General features: G+C 43.0%; 3 protein-coding genes across 3 annotated transcripts; 2 read left to right on the top strand and 1 right to left on the bottom strand.

Annotated features, from left to right (window-relative positions):
- Positions 1 to 116: 116 nt before the first annotated feature.
- Positions 117 to 4835, top strand: LOC311141559 (3-ketoacyl-CoA thiolase, mitochondrial-like). Its single transcript, XM_084176922.1, has 10 exons — positions 117 to 242; positions 892 to 1058; positions 1161 to 1289; positions 1977 to 2093; positions 2233 to 2380; positions 2600 to 2775; positions 3001 to 3130; positions 3257 to 3327; positions 3537 to 3691; positions 3923 to 4835. The coding sequence occupies exons 1-10, from the start codon at positions 227 to 229 to the stop codon at positions 4005 to 4007; spliced, it is 1194 nt and encodes a 397-aa protein (XP_084033048.1). The 5' UTR covers positions 117 to 226; the 3' UTR covers positions 4008 to 4835.
- Positions 4836 to 5818: 983 nt separating this feature from the next.
- LOC311141576 (large ribosomal subunit protein eL6-like) lies at positions 5819 to 10239 on the top strand. The gene is made up of 7 exons (XM_084176945.1): positions 5819 to 5837; positions 6756 to 6905; positions 7021 to 7119; positions 7341 to 7484; positions 8490 to 8538; positions 8776 to 8960; positions 10048 to 10239. The coding sequence occupies exons 2-7, from the start codon at positions 6756 to 6758 to the stop codon at positions 10198 to 10200; spliced, it is 780 nt and encodes a 259-aa protein (XP_084033071.1). The 5' UTR covers positions 5819 to 5837; the 3' UTR covers positions 10201 to 10239.
- Positions 10240 to 11136: 897 nt separating this feature from the next.
- LOC311141575 (dynein light chain 1, cytoplasmic) lies at positions 11137 to 16033 on the bottom strand. The gene is made up of 3 exons (XM_084176944.1): positions 15905 to 16033; positions 11971 to 12109; positions 11137 to 11504 (listed from the first exon to the last, which is right to left on the bottom strand). Exons 2-3 carry the CDS (start codon positions 12100 to 12102, stop codon positions 11367 to 11369), a joined length of 270 nt encoding a protein of 89 aa, XP_084033070.1. The 5' UTR covers positions 12103 to 12109; positions 15905 to 16033; the 3' UTR covers positions 11137 to 11366.
- Positions 16034 to 16085: the final 52 nt, after the last annotated feature.

Consider the following 16085-nt stretch of genomic DNA (forward strand, 5'->3'; position numbering starts at 1 on the left):
TCAATTAGACATAGCGACATCACTGAATAAATATTATACCAGTAACCATTTAAAAATGTCATTGCAGTACCATCTGAACATGAAACGTTCGTTGTATCGAATGTTGTTGTCTCAATGATTAGTTACACATTATTTAGGTAAAAGGTCAAGATTTGCCAAGCGCCCTTAAGTTCACACTCCATTCACACAGATACATTGACCTTCGTGGACGTGAGGAATCAATATTATGTCACTTCTCAGAAGTAAGTTATATTTTGTTATTTAGTATAAACCACGCACGCACCACGAAATGCATGCTTTTCTATAAATATGCTTTCCTTGCTCTGCAACACAAAGGTAGCTATGCATAAGTTACTGCATAACAAACGTTAACGTCGGCAAAATAATAACCAGGTGGCTCCTGACAGTCGGTAAATTTCTAGCTAGTGTTCATAGATTATCAAAACAATCAACTTTCAACTGATTAATTTGTTCCTGTCTTTGGAGCTGTCACTATTCAATGAACGAATGACTGCTGTCAGTCTGTCTCTACATGTAAACAAAGCTATTTCTTGGTTGTCAAGTGTCGGCTTGCCACATAGTTTAACAACTGTCAGTTATGCCTCTCTGTATCGTTACATTTCTAAAGGCTAGGCGAGTTGGAGATGAATGTAGGGTAAAGGTGAAAGTGACACTTCTTAGTTACATGAGAATTACAATGGCACTGCTGTGGAGTTTTATAACAGGACTCTCAAGCAGTGAATCTAGGCAAGGCAGCCCTTTTCAAGTCCAATATTTGTATTGCTTTAGATATTCACTCAGATTATGTCATCAACAACTCTAAAACTGCAGTAAAGATGGATTAGTCACCTCACACCCACTCTTCTTTCTCTCCCTCCTCTCTCCATCCAGATGTGTTTATTGTGTCTGCTAAGCGGACCCCGTTTGGCACCTACGGCGGGGTTCTGAAAGACCACAGTGCAACAGACCTAGCAGAGCATGCCTCCAAGGCTGCTCTCGCCGCTGGGGGAGTGGCACCCGAGCTTGTCAACAGTGTCATCTTTGGAAACGTCATGCAGGTGTGCTTAAAACTCCAAAAAGCAAGCAGAGGCAAGGATAAACTGAAGGAAGGAAATGTGTGAGCTGACTATACCGCTCTCTCCCAATCTCCTTCCCTTCAGAGCTCTGCAGATGCTCCATACATCGCCCGTCATGTGGGTCTGAGGTGTGGGGTGCCCATCCCAGTGCCTGCTCTCACCGTGAACCGCCTGTGTGGGTCCGGCTTTCAGTCCATCATCAATGGAGCTCAGGTATAGTAGACATATAAACACTGAGACTCTACATAGTCTACACCAGGGGTGTCAAACTAATTTTGCTCCGGGGGCCGCATTTGGTCTTCAACGAGGTCCGGAGGGCCGCACTGAAAAGGGGTTATATTTTCTTGCCATCAAAATGTGCGAAACATAGTCCTCTATCTATCGCTTTTGGAATTTCTATGCTCCCTTAGCTGGAGAGTCAAGAAACGATTAATGTAGTTCCATTGACTGTGCACTGTGATTATTAGTGATCTGGACAGTCAATAAACTCTATGAGTATAGGTCCATTATCATTTCTACAAAGTTTTGATTTGTTTTTGTCATTTGAAAGTATATTGAGTTCGTTTATATAGATATACATTTTGTTTTGTTTTTACTCAAACCACCCACGGGCTGGATTGGACCCCCTCGCGGGCCATGAGTGCTACTCTCCACTAAGCATTTTTCTAATACCTCTGTCTGAACTGGACTCCTGCCCACTGTACACTACAAAAATACATATTTATGAACTATAACATGCAAAGTTATGGGTCACAGAGACCACAGTAAAGTCATTTCTGCCACATTGTCAACATACAATTTTGTTGTTTGTAGGTCATGTAGGTCAATTGTAGGTGCATGGTTTAGCAGCCTTGTACCTTTGTCCTCTTTAAGATCCTATGTGTGTCTGTGTCTCTGTAGGAAATCTGTCTGAAGGACTCAGAGGTGGTACTGTGTGGCGGCTCAGAGAGCATGAGCCAGGCGCCGTATGCTGTCCGCAACGTCCGCTTCGGAACCAAGTTCGGACTCGACCTCAAGGTATTGAATTAATAAATGAGGAGAGATAAAATACCACATTTGTATAGATTTTGTCATTTTTGACCACAAGCCCTTTAACAGCTGCTCTAAACCAATGCCAAGGACTAAGCTAACATGTTCTCTGTTTCCTTTGTCTCAGCTGGAGGACACTCTGTGGGCAGGGCTTACTGACCTGCACATTAAGATCCCCATGGGCATCACAGCAGAGAATCTGGCAGTGAAATACGAAATCAGCAGAGACGACTGTGACAAATACGCACACCAGACACAGCAGAGGTGGAAGGCAGGTCAGTAGTCAACCCTTAAACTAACTAAGCTCACATGTTTACAATCCTTACCTTAGGCATGAAGACTCTCTCCTGATTAATCAGTGATTCCTGATTATCTGTCCTCAGAAATATTATGACAATGAACTGCATATTACCATATTATCAACAGTTTTTCCAGATTTCCATCTGAATGCTAACCACATCCCTGAGTTTGTCTGTGTGCTCTCTAAACCTTAGCCCACGAGGCGGGCCACTACACGGCAGAGATCGCGCCCATCGATGTGAAGGCTAAGAAGGGCAAGGTACCCATGACCCAGGACGAGCACCCTCGCCCCCAGACCACCCTGGAGCAGATGGCTAGGCTACCCCCTGTCTTCAAGAAGGGAGGAACGGTCACTGCTGCCAATGCATCAGTGAGTACTAAACAAGACTGATTCAATTCTGGACCCAAGCTCTTCCACCCAGTTCCTACCATCTTCTGCCAACAGAGTATCACATTCAGTCTGTCCCCAAGCACACCGGTTTTAAATGGAGTGCAGATCATTTTAGTGTGCTGGGCGTAAATCCTGTGTGCTAGTTTTGAATGTACTCTTCTTCATGTTCTGTTCCTATTCCACTGTTCTGTTCCTATTCCACAGGGCGTGTCTGACGGAGCTGCTGCCGTGGTGATAGCCAGTGAGGAAGCTGTGAAGGAGCACAAGCTCACCCCATTGGCAAGAATAGTGGCATATCACGTCTCCGGATGTGACCCAAGCATTATGGGAATCGGTGGGTGACTGACAACAAATGGCTTATGTACTTGATGAAAACATATGATACATCCCAATATAGGCCTTTCTAGCATGGCCGTCTAGTGGTTTCTGTTGGTAAGGTTCTGTCATTCTCCCCCATCAGGCCCAGTTCAAGCCATCACTGAAGCCCTGAAGAAAGCAGGTCTCACCCTCCAAGACATGGATCTGGTGGAGGTATGCTCGTCTGTTTTAAGTTCATAAATAGGAACTGATGCAGATATTTGGTTGCTCTGTTTTGGTGTACTCTGGCTCATGTAGCTTACCCTATAGAATTGACTTCCTCCTTTTGTCTCTCCTTCTCACTTGCTCTGTCTCTCTCTCTCTTTCTCCTGCTCTGACTTCTCCTGTCCTTCTCTCTCTCTTTCCCCTCTGCTGTCGCTCAGGTGAATGAGGCGTTTGCTGCTCAGTACCTGGCGGTTTCCAAGGCATTGGGTCTGGACCCAGAGAAGAGTAATGCTGATGGGGGGGCTATTGCCATCGGTCACCCCCTAGGAGCCTCAGGAGCACGCATCACTGCGCACCTGGTCCACGAGCTCAGGTAACCCCACCACACCGGTAGTCTTCTTACTACTCCGGATCACTTATCACTCTGTAAATATGTAGACAAATACTGTCAAATCAAATCTGAACAATTCATTGTTGTCCCATGTGAGGGAACAGGCAAAGGTTTTTAACTAGAAAAAAATAAGACAATTCGAATGCTGAGCAATTCATGTTATGTCACAGAGGAGTGGTTTAATGAATAATTTGTGGTTTTTCCTTTTCTCAGGCGGATTGGGGGAAAGTATGCTGTGGGATCAGCCTGCATCGGTGGTGGACAGGGCATCGCCATCATCATAGAGAACACTCACTGAGGAAGAGACCAAACCATGCACACACAGAAGTGTACTACTGTAACATACATACTCAGAAAGGTACATTCTGTACCATCCACACTCAAGTGTACTTTCAATACCATCCACGCTCGAAATACACCACACCCTACATACCCAGTAGAGTACATGCCATATACACACTCGAATGCAACTTCAGATTTTTGTCCAATGTAGAGTTGAAACACCGGGTTGCATCGACTTGAAATGTAAGAATATCCACCCTCCAAGCTCTTTGTATGTTTGATGCACACTTGAAACATCCCAAGACTCTACCATCTATACTCGAAGAAACACACAAGATCTCATCACTCGTCAATTATTCCAGAAAACGATTGCTGTTTACCTAAACACAGAAACGAGGGTGTTTAGTAACACTGTCTGTGATAAACTCACTCCTTGTATGCTTCCTTTTACCTTTTCTAAATGTTTATGTTTCTAAACCATACTGTCTGTATCTGCTTAAAGAGGCCTTGTGAATCTGAAGGGCTAAATCAATTTTTTGTAAGGGACTGTCTTTGTTTGCCTTGAAAACAGTGCTAGCTCATAGGACATACTATTTACCTCTCGCTGTAGCATATTAACAAATGAGATGAGAAGTGCGGTTTAGTTGGGGTAAAGTTGCTTTCTGTGGAAGGAGAGATGCCTCTGCCTCTTCCTTACAGCCTCTCTCTCCTTGTGTTTGAATATGAATTATCACTCCGTTGCAGGGATCACCATTGCCCTAGATATGTACGTCTGTTAACATGTAAACTGTAAGGTTGCATTTAAGATTTGTTAGATTTTTCCAAATAAAAAATAATCAATACATTTTGGATTAACATTGTTGTTCACATTCTTTACAGGATATTATGTTACTAGGCCTATTGCAAGAATACTCCCTGTTTGGGATGTCATAATGCCTGGAGAAGTATTTATCTCAGGAACCACATCAGTATAGCAATCTACTGCTCTGCACAGTGTGACTGCAATGTAGGTGACCTGGAACGCCACCATAATCTGGGTCCTGGAAACTGACCCTTTGAGAAAAACTTGTATGAGTCTGTACAGATTGGTATGGGTGCATTTACATTTACGTCATTTAGCAGACGCTCTTATCCAGAGGGACTTACAGTTAGTGAGTGCATACATTTTTTTTCTTCTCATACTGGTCCCCCATGGGAAACGAACCCACAACCCTGGAGTTGCAAACGCCATGCTCTACCAACTGAGCTACACGGGTGCATACAGTAGATTTTCAAAGACAGTTCATCATTATTTTATCATGAGTGCTAAGAGCTGACATAAAATTTAGATTTGTCCATAAATGACAAATATGACTTAGTCATTAATCATTTTATCATACAAATACAGTATTTACATGTTTTAATTTACATTATAAACTGGTTTGTTCGAGCCCTGAATGCTGAATGGATGACAGGTGTGGTATATCAGACCATATACCACGGGTATGACAAACATTTATTTTTACTGCTCTAATTACGTTGGTAACCAGTTTATAATAGCAATAAGGCACCTTGGGTGTTTGTGGTATATGGCCAATATACCACCGCTAAGGGCTGTATCCAGGCACTCCGCGTTGCGACGTGCGTTAGAACAGCCCTTAGCCGTGGTATATTGGCCACATACTACACCCCCTCGTGCCTTATTGCTTAAATATTTACTGATTACAAATAGTTTTATTTTATTTATTCTCTGAACTACAAGCATCAATATTTTTTTGCGTCGTTTTTGCATCCTTACGTCGACGTCACATGCAACGTAGATATATGCGTAACTTCCCCGGATGTCGGTCTTTTTTTCATAGCAAAGGTAAGAATGGTTTCTCCCCACATAACTGCATAAATAAAATCGGTGTTCATCTGTGCAAAATGGACTCAATAACAATTTCCCACTCGCATGGGAATGTTATTTGTATCCTAAACAGTTAATATATATGAAAATTGTTGTGATTTGTGTGGTGACTTATAAATAAATTGCTTTATGTTTCGGAAGTTTAGGCCCAAGGCTACATGCTAGCGCAACGCATTGTAACTCTTGAGCAGATTTCACGTTAGACTAATATTACGTTTATGTACCCTGATTATACGATAGTGGCTTGTCAGGGGATTGGATTTATGTATGTGTAATGGCATATTATAGAGAATTACCCAAACATAGTCAAAAGGTTAACCAACAAGGTTGCTAGATGTAGCTACTAGCTATGGTATAACGTTGTCATGCGTGCGTGTACACTTTCTCCAGTTTGAGGTGTTTTTGTGAACTCTGGCAAATTGACAAGTCTGTCGTGTCTAATTAGTTAACAAACTGTCGAAATGTCAACGTTTTACCTGCACGCTGGCATTCATTTGTTTCTGTTATGCTAGCAAGTCGCAGATGTGTACTATCGAAATGTTCATGGGAAACTAACGTTAACTACTTAACAATGGCTAAAAGGCCATCACCCAGTATGGGGCCTGCTGGTTATACTGTATTGGAAAATGACAAACCAATATTTTGGTTACCTGTTATTGAATATCTGGAGCCACATATGTGCCCAACTTAGTTTGTTAGCTCTCCTAACCTATGACCTGCAACCTCCGAGCATCATACCGTCAAAGGATCTAGCTGGCCAGCATGATCAGTTCATGATTCACCAGCAATGTATCCTGTAATTCTATTCTATAAATATTGTTCTATAGTATTGTATCCATGTGATTAACCTACTCTGGTCCCCTGGGCTGTCCCCAGATGGCAGAGGGAGACAAGAAGAAAGTGGCCAAGAAGGCTCATTGCAGCCGGAACCCTGTCCTGGCCAGGGGCATCGGTCGCTACTCCCGCACCGCCATGTATGCCCGCAGGGCCATGTACAAGAGGAAGACCAAGACCACTGAGACCAAGGTGAGAGAAGGGAGGCACACAGGCTGGGGGAAGCTGTCCCCTTGGTTCTCTACATTGGACCTGTTAGGCTTCAAGTTTGTATGTGTAGTGTACTGAAGTGTCTTGCTTGTTTCAGATTGAGAAGAAGCTGAAGGTCAAGACTCCATCCACAATCACCAAGACTGTTGGCGGAGACAAGAATGGAGGCACTCGCGTTGTCAAGCTGCGCAAGATGGTGAGTCATTGGCTCAAACAGTTTTCTAAATTGTAGTTGGTGTCATGTTGCTCTTGGATCAACAAAATCGTCAGTGAGCTTTGTATCTCACAAACATTCAGCAGATTGACTTTTCACCATTTCAATATACTGCAGTAAGGTCTGATTGCGAGGCATGGCTGGTGTTAAATGGTTCTACACCTGTGAAGTAGTGTTTGATCCCCTGACTCTGTGCCCCCCAGCCCCGTTACTACCCCACAGAGGATGTGGCACGTAAGCTGAAGAACCATGGTAAGAAGCCTTTCAGCCAGCACAAGAGGAACCTGCGTGCCACCATCACTCCAGGAACCGTGCTTGTACTGCTCACTGGGCGCCACCGCGGAAAGGTGAGATCACTCACACACTCATGCATGCACAAACACACATCACCGCTGAAACAGACTCACCCCCCGGAATAGTCCTTGTCCTGCTCACAGGACACCAGTGCAGGAAGGTGAACACTCACATGGCTACACATGACACTGCCATCACTCATAAATATACATTGCTTTCACATGCTCAAGCTAACTCGCAGTAGCATTATTTTGCAACCTATGATATTGCTGAGATGGTGTGCTGTGCACACTATTCTAAACACCGTTTTTGCACTGCTACCCTCCTTAGAACTGTCCTTTGCTCTACATGTGATAAGCTGCATGATACTCCCACACTACCAAATCAGTTTCCTTCTTTCCCACACTGAAAAACACACATTCAAGCCTCACACATCCATACTACAGTAGTGCCCACACACAGGACTGTGCCCACACACTGAATGCACGTAGCAGGGCCTGCTGCTATGGTTTCAGCTTTAAGTGCAGCTCAATTGGCAGAGGACACTCGCAGCATTGTATTGGAAGCACATAAATGTGTGAAGTGGAGAATTTCGAGTTGATAAACAACATCTGAACAGACTTGTTAAAGATTTATGTAATGCTTTTCCCAATACATTTTTAAATTGGCAGTGGTCTAGTACAATTTTGTTATACTAGTGTTGTGGATATTTTTCTTACTGTAACAAAGTAGATTGATCAGCTCTACATTCTAATGGAAAGCCAGCTTGTTTGGTTTCGGCTATGGCAGTATTACCATTGATTTTAGAAGTCTTCATAGTTTTTCAGAATCAGGATTGGTTATCACTTCAGTAGCATGTACATGTGGTAGCTCAGCTGGTAGAGCACGGCGCTTGTAACGCCAAGGTAGTGGGTTCGTTCCCCGGGACCACCCATACACAAAATGGTATGCACGCACGACTAAGTCGCTTTGGATAAAAGCGTCTGCTAAATGGCATATTATTATATTATATTATGTTGCCCTGTGCAATGCAGTAACTGACTCTTCTCTCCCCTCAGCGTGTTGTGTTCCTGAAACAGCTCTCCAGTGGTCTCCTGCTTGTAACTGGTAAGAACAACCAGTGCTTTGAAACATTCCTATTAATCACAGTGAATTGGCAAAACAAGTGTTGCATAGAGTAGTTCTGTTCGGAATGTCCAGTGAGATTTTATAGCTCACATTCACGTCTGTGCAGCTGCAGTACCTCATCAGGTAGCCTTATCTTGATGTGATGTTTGGAAAAGTATGCTGTTCTTGCGTTTTCGGTTGTAACTTAATCACCCTCTTGCTTTCTCCATCCTCTAGGTCCCCTGGCCCTGAACCGTGTCCCCCTGCGCAGGGCACACCAGAAGTTTGTCATTGCCACAGCAACCAAGGTCGACATCTCTGGCATGAAGATCCCCAAGACTCTGTCAGACGCCTACTTCAAGAAGAAGAGGCTGAGGAGACCCCGCCACCAGGAGGGAGAGATCTTTGACACAGAGAAAGAGGTCAACCCCACACTATACACACTTGCAAAACCTCCTGGGATTTAGACTAGTGGGAGGGAGGAGTAATGGTGACTATTGAGTGTTGTTGTTGGACAGGTAGCATAAAAGCCATGGCGCATACATCCTAATCCTACATTCCATAGAATGTTATTTGGAGAATGCAGTCAGTAACCATGTTTTCATCCACGAGTAAAGTCATACCGTATTTAAAAAATATATATATATATCAGGACCGCTGTGATTGGAAACAGGAAGTTTTGGTACAATTTTATAAATGCGACGTTTGTTTGACATGGTTGGATCATTTTGACGGTAAAATGATGCGAGAAATGGCGCAAATATTTATATAATAACATGTCGAAGTAAACTGAGTCACGTGATGACATGGTGTATGGTCCTCCCACTACGACTCGGAAACATACAGTTTTAGGCTACAGATTAAATAAGTTATGAACTTCACAGGGTTGTGAAAGTGCAAGGTATGAGCTTGATGCTTCTTTCCAATAAATGTTGAGGGTCTTATTCTGGTGACATGATCGATGCTTCACAGCCGTTTGACAAATAAAAATATTCTCGCTCTTATCCATAATAATCTCATCATGTAGACCAACCTACCTGTATCTGCGAGCTGTTGGCTAGAGCTTACGTGCCAAGACCAGAGTAGGCACATTTGCTATTTAAAGCAACCGTTTTTGTGACAAAACTGTTGGTAGAGTTGAAAATGCGATGGAAACACATTGAACACTAATTTTTATCCGGTACATGAAAATGTAAGTGAAAAAGTACATTTTGTGTGCACTGTCATCACGCACTGATTTTTATCCGCCACAATTCAGTTTGGTGGGAAAACGCGCATATTTGATTTATGCATCTTTTTTTGAATATTCACATGACTGTCGCCAATTGGTTGGAAACCTAGCAGTTTATCCTGACAGTGCAACTCTTTTGATTGGGAGTGGGTCGTTTGCTCAATATATGGTGAATAACGGTTCTTCCCTCTTTGGTTGTGGCTAGAAAATGCTTTTAACTGGGATGTCACAAGCTAAGTTCTGACAAACTCTTACCTCTTCCTTTCCACCCTCTACAGAAGTACCAGTTGACAGGGCAGAGGAAGGAGGACCAGAAGGCTGTGGACTCTCAGCTGCTGCCCCTCATTAAGAAGGTTCCCCAGCTGAAGGGCTACCTGCGCTCCTCTTTCTGCCTCTCCAACGGGGTCTACCCTCACAAACTGGTTTTCTAAATGTGTTGTAATAAAGAGTACCACCACAGTCCTATCCCACCTTCTGTCTGTGTGTGATTGTGTGTAAATGGATTAATTGTTGAGTTAAATACACAAAGCATTTGGGGACATCCTGGTAGTCCAGCAGCTCCCCTGTAATTCAAACTCTTAATGGGGTTCTGTGGCAGGCTGGGCTGTCAAAGGCATTCAGGATGCATCAGGTGTTTGGTTGCTGCCATTGTCTGTATCTGACCCTGGTTTGGCAAATCAGTTTCCTATTGGCTCACATCCACCCCTACAGAATGTATGTCTTCACTGACATTGAAGCTTTAAGCCATTCGGCTTGAGTAATTACGATGGAACAGTTTGGTAGGTTACGTGCTAGACTAGTCATACGATGTTGAGACAGTTGCATGAAAATGCTGAACATACAGCAAGTTACCATCTTATGTTGGTTGTAAAAGGCTAGCCATTTTTTAGCTCGGGCCAGGCCATAGAAGTACACTGGAATTATAGGATCCCCGGTTCAGGTTCACTCAAATGGAGGTGTCACATTACTCTGGGAAACTGGTGGACACTACCAGTCACTTGGCTGCATTGCCTACCCACAAATTCTAAATCTGTTTGCTGAACTAGCTAAAATTGACTAATGCCATCTAAAGTTGTGACAATGTAGAAATTATTTGATGGACAACTATCTTGGGCACAGAGCCCTTGATCACCTTTTCATGTGATCATTGTGACCAATATTTACCTGGGCTAATGTAAAATGGTTGAGTGGGATGAGAATATTTGTAACAGCCCACACATTGTAGTTTATGGTTATCAGGAAGAAACCATTTGACCTCATTACAATCCGTGCTGTCATTCAATACATTTGGATGATGGACCTCGACATGCTTCATACTGCAAAAAAAGTGAACATGTAGCTAAAATAAACTACAGGTAAACCCAGAATGCCAAATGATATCGCTTTAATTTAAAAACAGTGACAATCTACTGCAATATAAAACATAAAATACAAGTGTTTCATTTCTCTCACATGGCCATGTATTTTCTTTAAACAAAATGGTAGAAAGCAGCACAGAAACGCAGTCCCTGTTGACCAGGAATGATAGAGCCTTTCTGTCGAGTCAGTCAGTATTTAATGGTCAGTTGATGTTGAAGGGGCTGGGGCGGCTGGCCCCTCAGCCAGACTTGAAGAGCAGAATGGCCACCTGGCCCAAGTAGAAGTAGATGAAATGCTTGGTCTCATGGGTCACATAGCTGCCAAAGTTCCTCCCTACAATGCAATGCCAGGTGGGGTTGTACTTCTTGTCAAACTCCTGGGAGGGGCAGAGACAGGAATGCAGTGATTAATAGGGATCAATGAGGAAACCATTACTGTATAATGGTTTCCTCCCTAAATAGTTATATTTATTTTTATTTTTACAATCCAACAGTGACCCTGCACCACTGTAGTAAATGTCATAGAAGTTACTGCTTTACTATAAATCCAAGTCAAATTGTAAGTCAGGCAGCTAACATTATTTAGTATGAAGGTCTAACTACTTGAACTCAATGTTATACCAATGCCTGGGATAACATCCCTTTCCCCATGTATGCAATTCAACGGGATCGTTTGAGCATCAAACAATATTTTAGACAATCGTAAAATATGGATAGCCACATCACGAATCAATCCCCCCAGAGACGAACTTTTGGCAAGAGTCACACTGCTCCGTATGGGGAATAGGCAGGGAGTCATTCAGACCATGAACGTAATTGAATAGGTAAGTGTCGGGTGGGTACCTTCTTGATGTATGCAGCGATGTCTTTCTCGATGTTGTACTTCTCCAGAGCCTGCGTGGCGCACTCCACTGCGTCCTGCTGCATCTCCTCTGACATGTCGGCATTTTTTATGACTGCTTTTCTGTCAGACATGGTTGCCCTAGGAAACCAACATCACAGTATTAACCAGCAACTGGAACGAGCTGCAAAAAACACTCAAACTGGACAGTTTTATCTCCATCTCTTCATTCAAAGACGCAATCATGGACACTGACAGTTGTGGCTGCGTCACGTGATATATTGTTGTCTCTACCTTCTTGCCCTTTGTGCTGTTGTGTGTGCCCAATAATGTTTGTACCATGTTGTGCTGCTGCCATGCTATGTTGTTGTCTTAGGTCTCTTTATGTAGTGTTGTCTCTTGTCGTGATATGCGTTTTGTCCTATATTTTTAATATATATATATAATTATTTTTAATCCCAGCCCCCGTCCCCACAGGAGGCCTTTTGCCAGTTCATCACTGTAAATAACAATTTGTTCTTAACTGACTTGCCTAGTTAAATAAAATGTTAAAATAACAAATAAAAACCAACGGCACGGAACGATCAACCTGGGCTCACCCAGCATTTTAAACGGTACTCACTCTAACCTCTTCTAGAAAGAACTTGCTGTGTTAAGACTCATCATCCACTAGCTAGCATCTTCAGACCAGAGCTTAACACACCAAGCAGTAGCCAGAATAGATTCCGAACCCGATGCTTGCTTACTGGGTCCGGAAAGACACCGCGGCGCCGGCGCGGGATATGGCTTGGAAAACATACCTCAATCCAGGGATGAGAAATGAGTTGTACTCCGAATTGTCCCATTATCCCAACTGTTACACAGAAGATAAGACGACTGCTAGAGGACTAGCATTCGTTCAATCTTCTCGTGTAACAGTGAAGTTTTTATGCCCTCCTGATATCAGGAGCTGGCGGCAAAAAGTTTGATTAAACAATTCAGAGCCTAAAACGAATAAATCAGATGACATACACTATATATACACCCCTTCAAATTAGTGGATTCGGCCATGTCAGCCACACCCATTGTTGACAGGTGTACAAAATCGAGCACACAGACATGCAATCTCCATAGACAAACATTGGCAGTAGAATGGCCTTACTGAAGAGCTAAGTGACTTTCAACGTGGAACTGTCATAGGATGACACCTTTCTAACAAGTCAGTTCATCAAATGTCTGCCCTGCTAGAGCTGCCCCGGTCAACTGTAGTGCTGTTATTGTCAAGTGGAAACGTCTAGGTGCAACAACGGCTCAGCCGCGAAGTGGTAGGCCACACAAGCTCACAGAACGGGACCGGCGAGTGCTGAAGCGCATAAAAATCGTCTGTCTTCGGTTGCAACACTCACTACCGAGTTCCAACCTGCCTCTGGAAGCAACGTCAGCAAAATAACAGTTCCTCTGGAGCTTCATGAAATGGGTTTCCATGGCCGAGCACAAGTCTAAGATCACCATGCGTAATGCCAAGCGTCGTCTGGAGTGGTGTAAAGCTAGCCGCCATTGCACTCTGGAGCAGTGGAAACCCGTTCTCTGGAGTGATGAATCACACTTCACCATCTGGCAGTCCGACCGATAAATCTGTGTTTGCCGCATGCCAGGAGAACACTCCCTGCCCGAATGCATAGTGCCAACTGTAGGGTTTGGTGGAGGAGGAATAATGTTCTAGGGCTTTTTCATGGTTCGGTCTAGGCCCCTTAGTTCCAGTGAACTACAGCATACAATGACATTCTAGATCAGGGTTCTTCAATTCCGGTCCTGGAGGGCCGAAACACTTCTGTTTTTAATTTCTACCTGGTAGTTAATTGCACTCACCTGGTGTCCCAGGTCTGAATTAGCCCCTGATTAGAAGGAGAGGATGAAAAACAGAGGTGTTTCGGCCCTCCAGGACCGGAATTGAAGAACCCTGTTCTAGATGATTCTGGTCTTCCAACTTTGTGGCAACAGTTTGGCGAAGGCCCTTTCCTGTTTCACTATGACAATGCCCCCACTCACAAAGCGAGGTCCATACAGAAATGGTTTGTCGAGATCGGTGTGGAAGAACTTGACTGGCCTGCACAGAGCCCTGACCTCAAAGCCCATCAAACACCTTTGGGATGAATTGGAACGCTGACTGCGAGCCAGGCCTAATCGCCCAACATCAGTGCCCGACCTCACTAATGCTCTTGTGGCTGAATGGAAGCAAGTCCCTGCAGCAATGTTCCAACATCTAGTGGAAAGCCTTCCCAGAAGAGTGGAGGCTGTTATAGCAGCAAAGGGGGGGACCAACTCCATATTAATGCCCATGACTTTGGAATGAGATGTTCGACGAGCAGGTGTCCACACACTTTTGGTCATGTAGTGTATTTAAGGAGAGCAAATCGATATACACGTTCGAGATTAGCTGTTACTGTCAATCGTAAAACGATGTTTGAGTGAACCCTGAATACAGAAAATGAATGGTGAAATCGCATCCGGACACGGTAGACTCCTCCTCACCACTATTGTGTAGCTAGAATTCTCATCTTCTCCAATCTATTCAAGTTGTCGAGCAACATTTTTGTTATTTCGGACAAAACAAAAACCATAACTCACCATTTCCCCAAATTATTAAACTTAAAATTAGCATAGTAATTTACACTTTGCGAGCTGCAAACAGCAATGTTCCCGTTTAAATTTGTAAGAAAGGTGCTACCATAAAATTAGGAATTACAATACTAGAATGGACTTTAACCTTCTTATGATGGGATAAAGGTCAGCCATTTTGGTCAGGAAGTTGATTAACCTTGGTTTGCCAATTAATTTGAATAATTCATCTGCACTGTATGTTTGTTAGTTAGCCAGCCAGCTTTAGAGGAATGATTCCATTAATGTTTTAATTAACTGCCAATATGTCAACATTCCATTCAAACAATGCAGTTAATCCACAGCCATACACTGGCTGAAATCAGCTGATGATAGGATTTACGCCACATTCACCTGCTAGTTGGAACTAGGAAACTCAGAAATGTCTGGCTTGCTAACTGGTTGCACAGGCAGGTGTATAACTACAAGCAGTTAGCAAGTTGGACATTTGAGTTTCCGAGATCCGAATAGCAGGTGAAGCCAGCAATGGACAAGTTCTAAAATAATGCAACAAATACTGATGTTGTAACATAATAAACACACACCTTTCTAAGAAAACAAATGTAGCCATTTATGGTCTGTTGACATATTTAAGGCTATATATATATATATATATATAAAAAATCTATAAATGTTTTTTAAAAATAAATAAACATTCCCACTGGCTATAAGGTGAATGCACCAATTTGTAAGTCGCTCTGGATAAGAGCGTCTGCTAAATGACGTAAATGTAAATGTAATACAGAAAGTGTAGCTATAAAGTGTAGCTACCTGTATGATTTTTTTATTAAGTTACAATATTTTAGGTTGACACATTTTATTACAATTTCTGATATCACATGCATTACTTTTATTTTCCTGCATAAGTAAAACCAGGAGGATTATGCCTCTGCCATTCATTCCAATTAGACTGGTTTTGATTTCTCCCTGACCAATATGGCTGCCATTTTCACCTCATTCTGGAACTTTTAGGGTTTCACATTGCCCCTCTAGTAATTTAATAGGATCTCCATGGGTGCCACTTTGCTAACAAGTCATGAATGATATTACGTTAGATGTCATAATGTAATTTATTGATACCTGGCTAGCAATCTAACGTGAACTAGCTAGCTGCCGTTAGTAGGCAAATTGCAGAAGATTAATCAATGACGCCGGTTGTGCGCCACTCAGACAGACGCAAATAGCTAGCGGTTTCAACTGTACTTATCAATTCAGATCGCAAATGATTCTTAGACCACTTCCACTAATAAAAAAAAAACGATCGACAAGGTCATAATTGCCTAGCGTTTTTTTTTTTACCTTATTATGCAACGTCGGTTGTCTCAGCTGTATGGATTCTTGATTTCACAGCTCCAACTCCCGCTAAGTGGTGGACAAAAAGTAATGTGGGTGGGTAACTGACAGAGGACACGATCGCACCTATCTCCTATTGGCTAACCATTATGCATACGGTGTAGTTATTGGTCAATCTTTCGCAGCT

The sequence above is a fragment of the Coregonus lavaretus genome (assembly GCF_964263955.1).
Source record: "Coregonus lavaretus genome assembly, chromosome: 14".
Classification (NCBI taxonomy): domain Eukaryota; kingdom Metazoa; phylum Chordata; class Actinopteri; order Salmoniformes; family Salmonidae; genus Coregonus; species Coregonus lavaretus.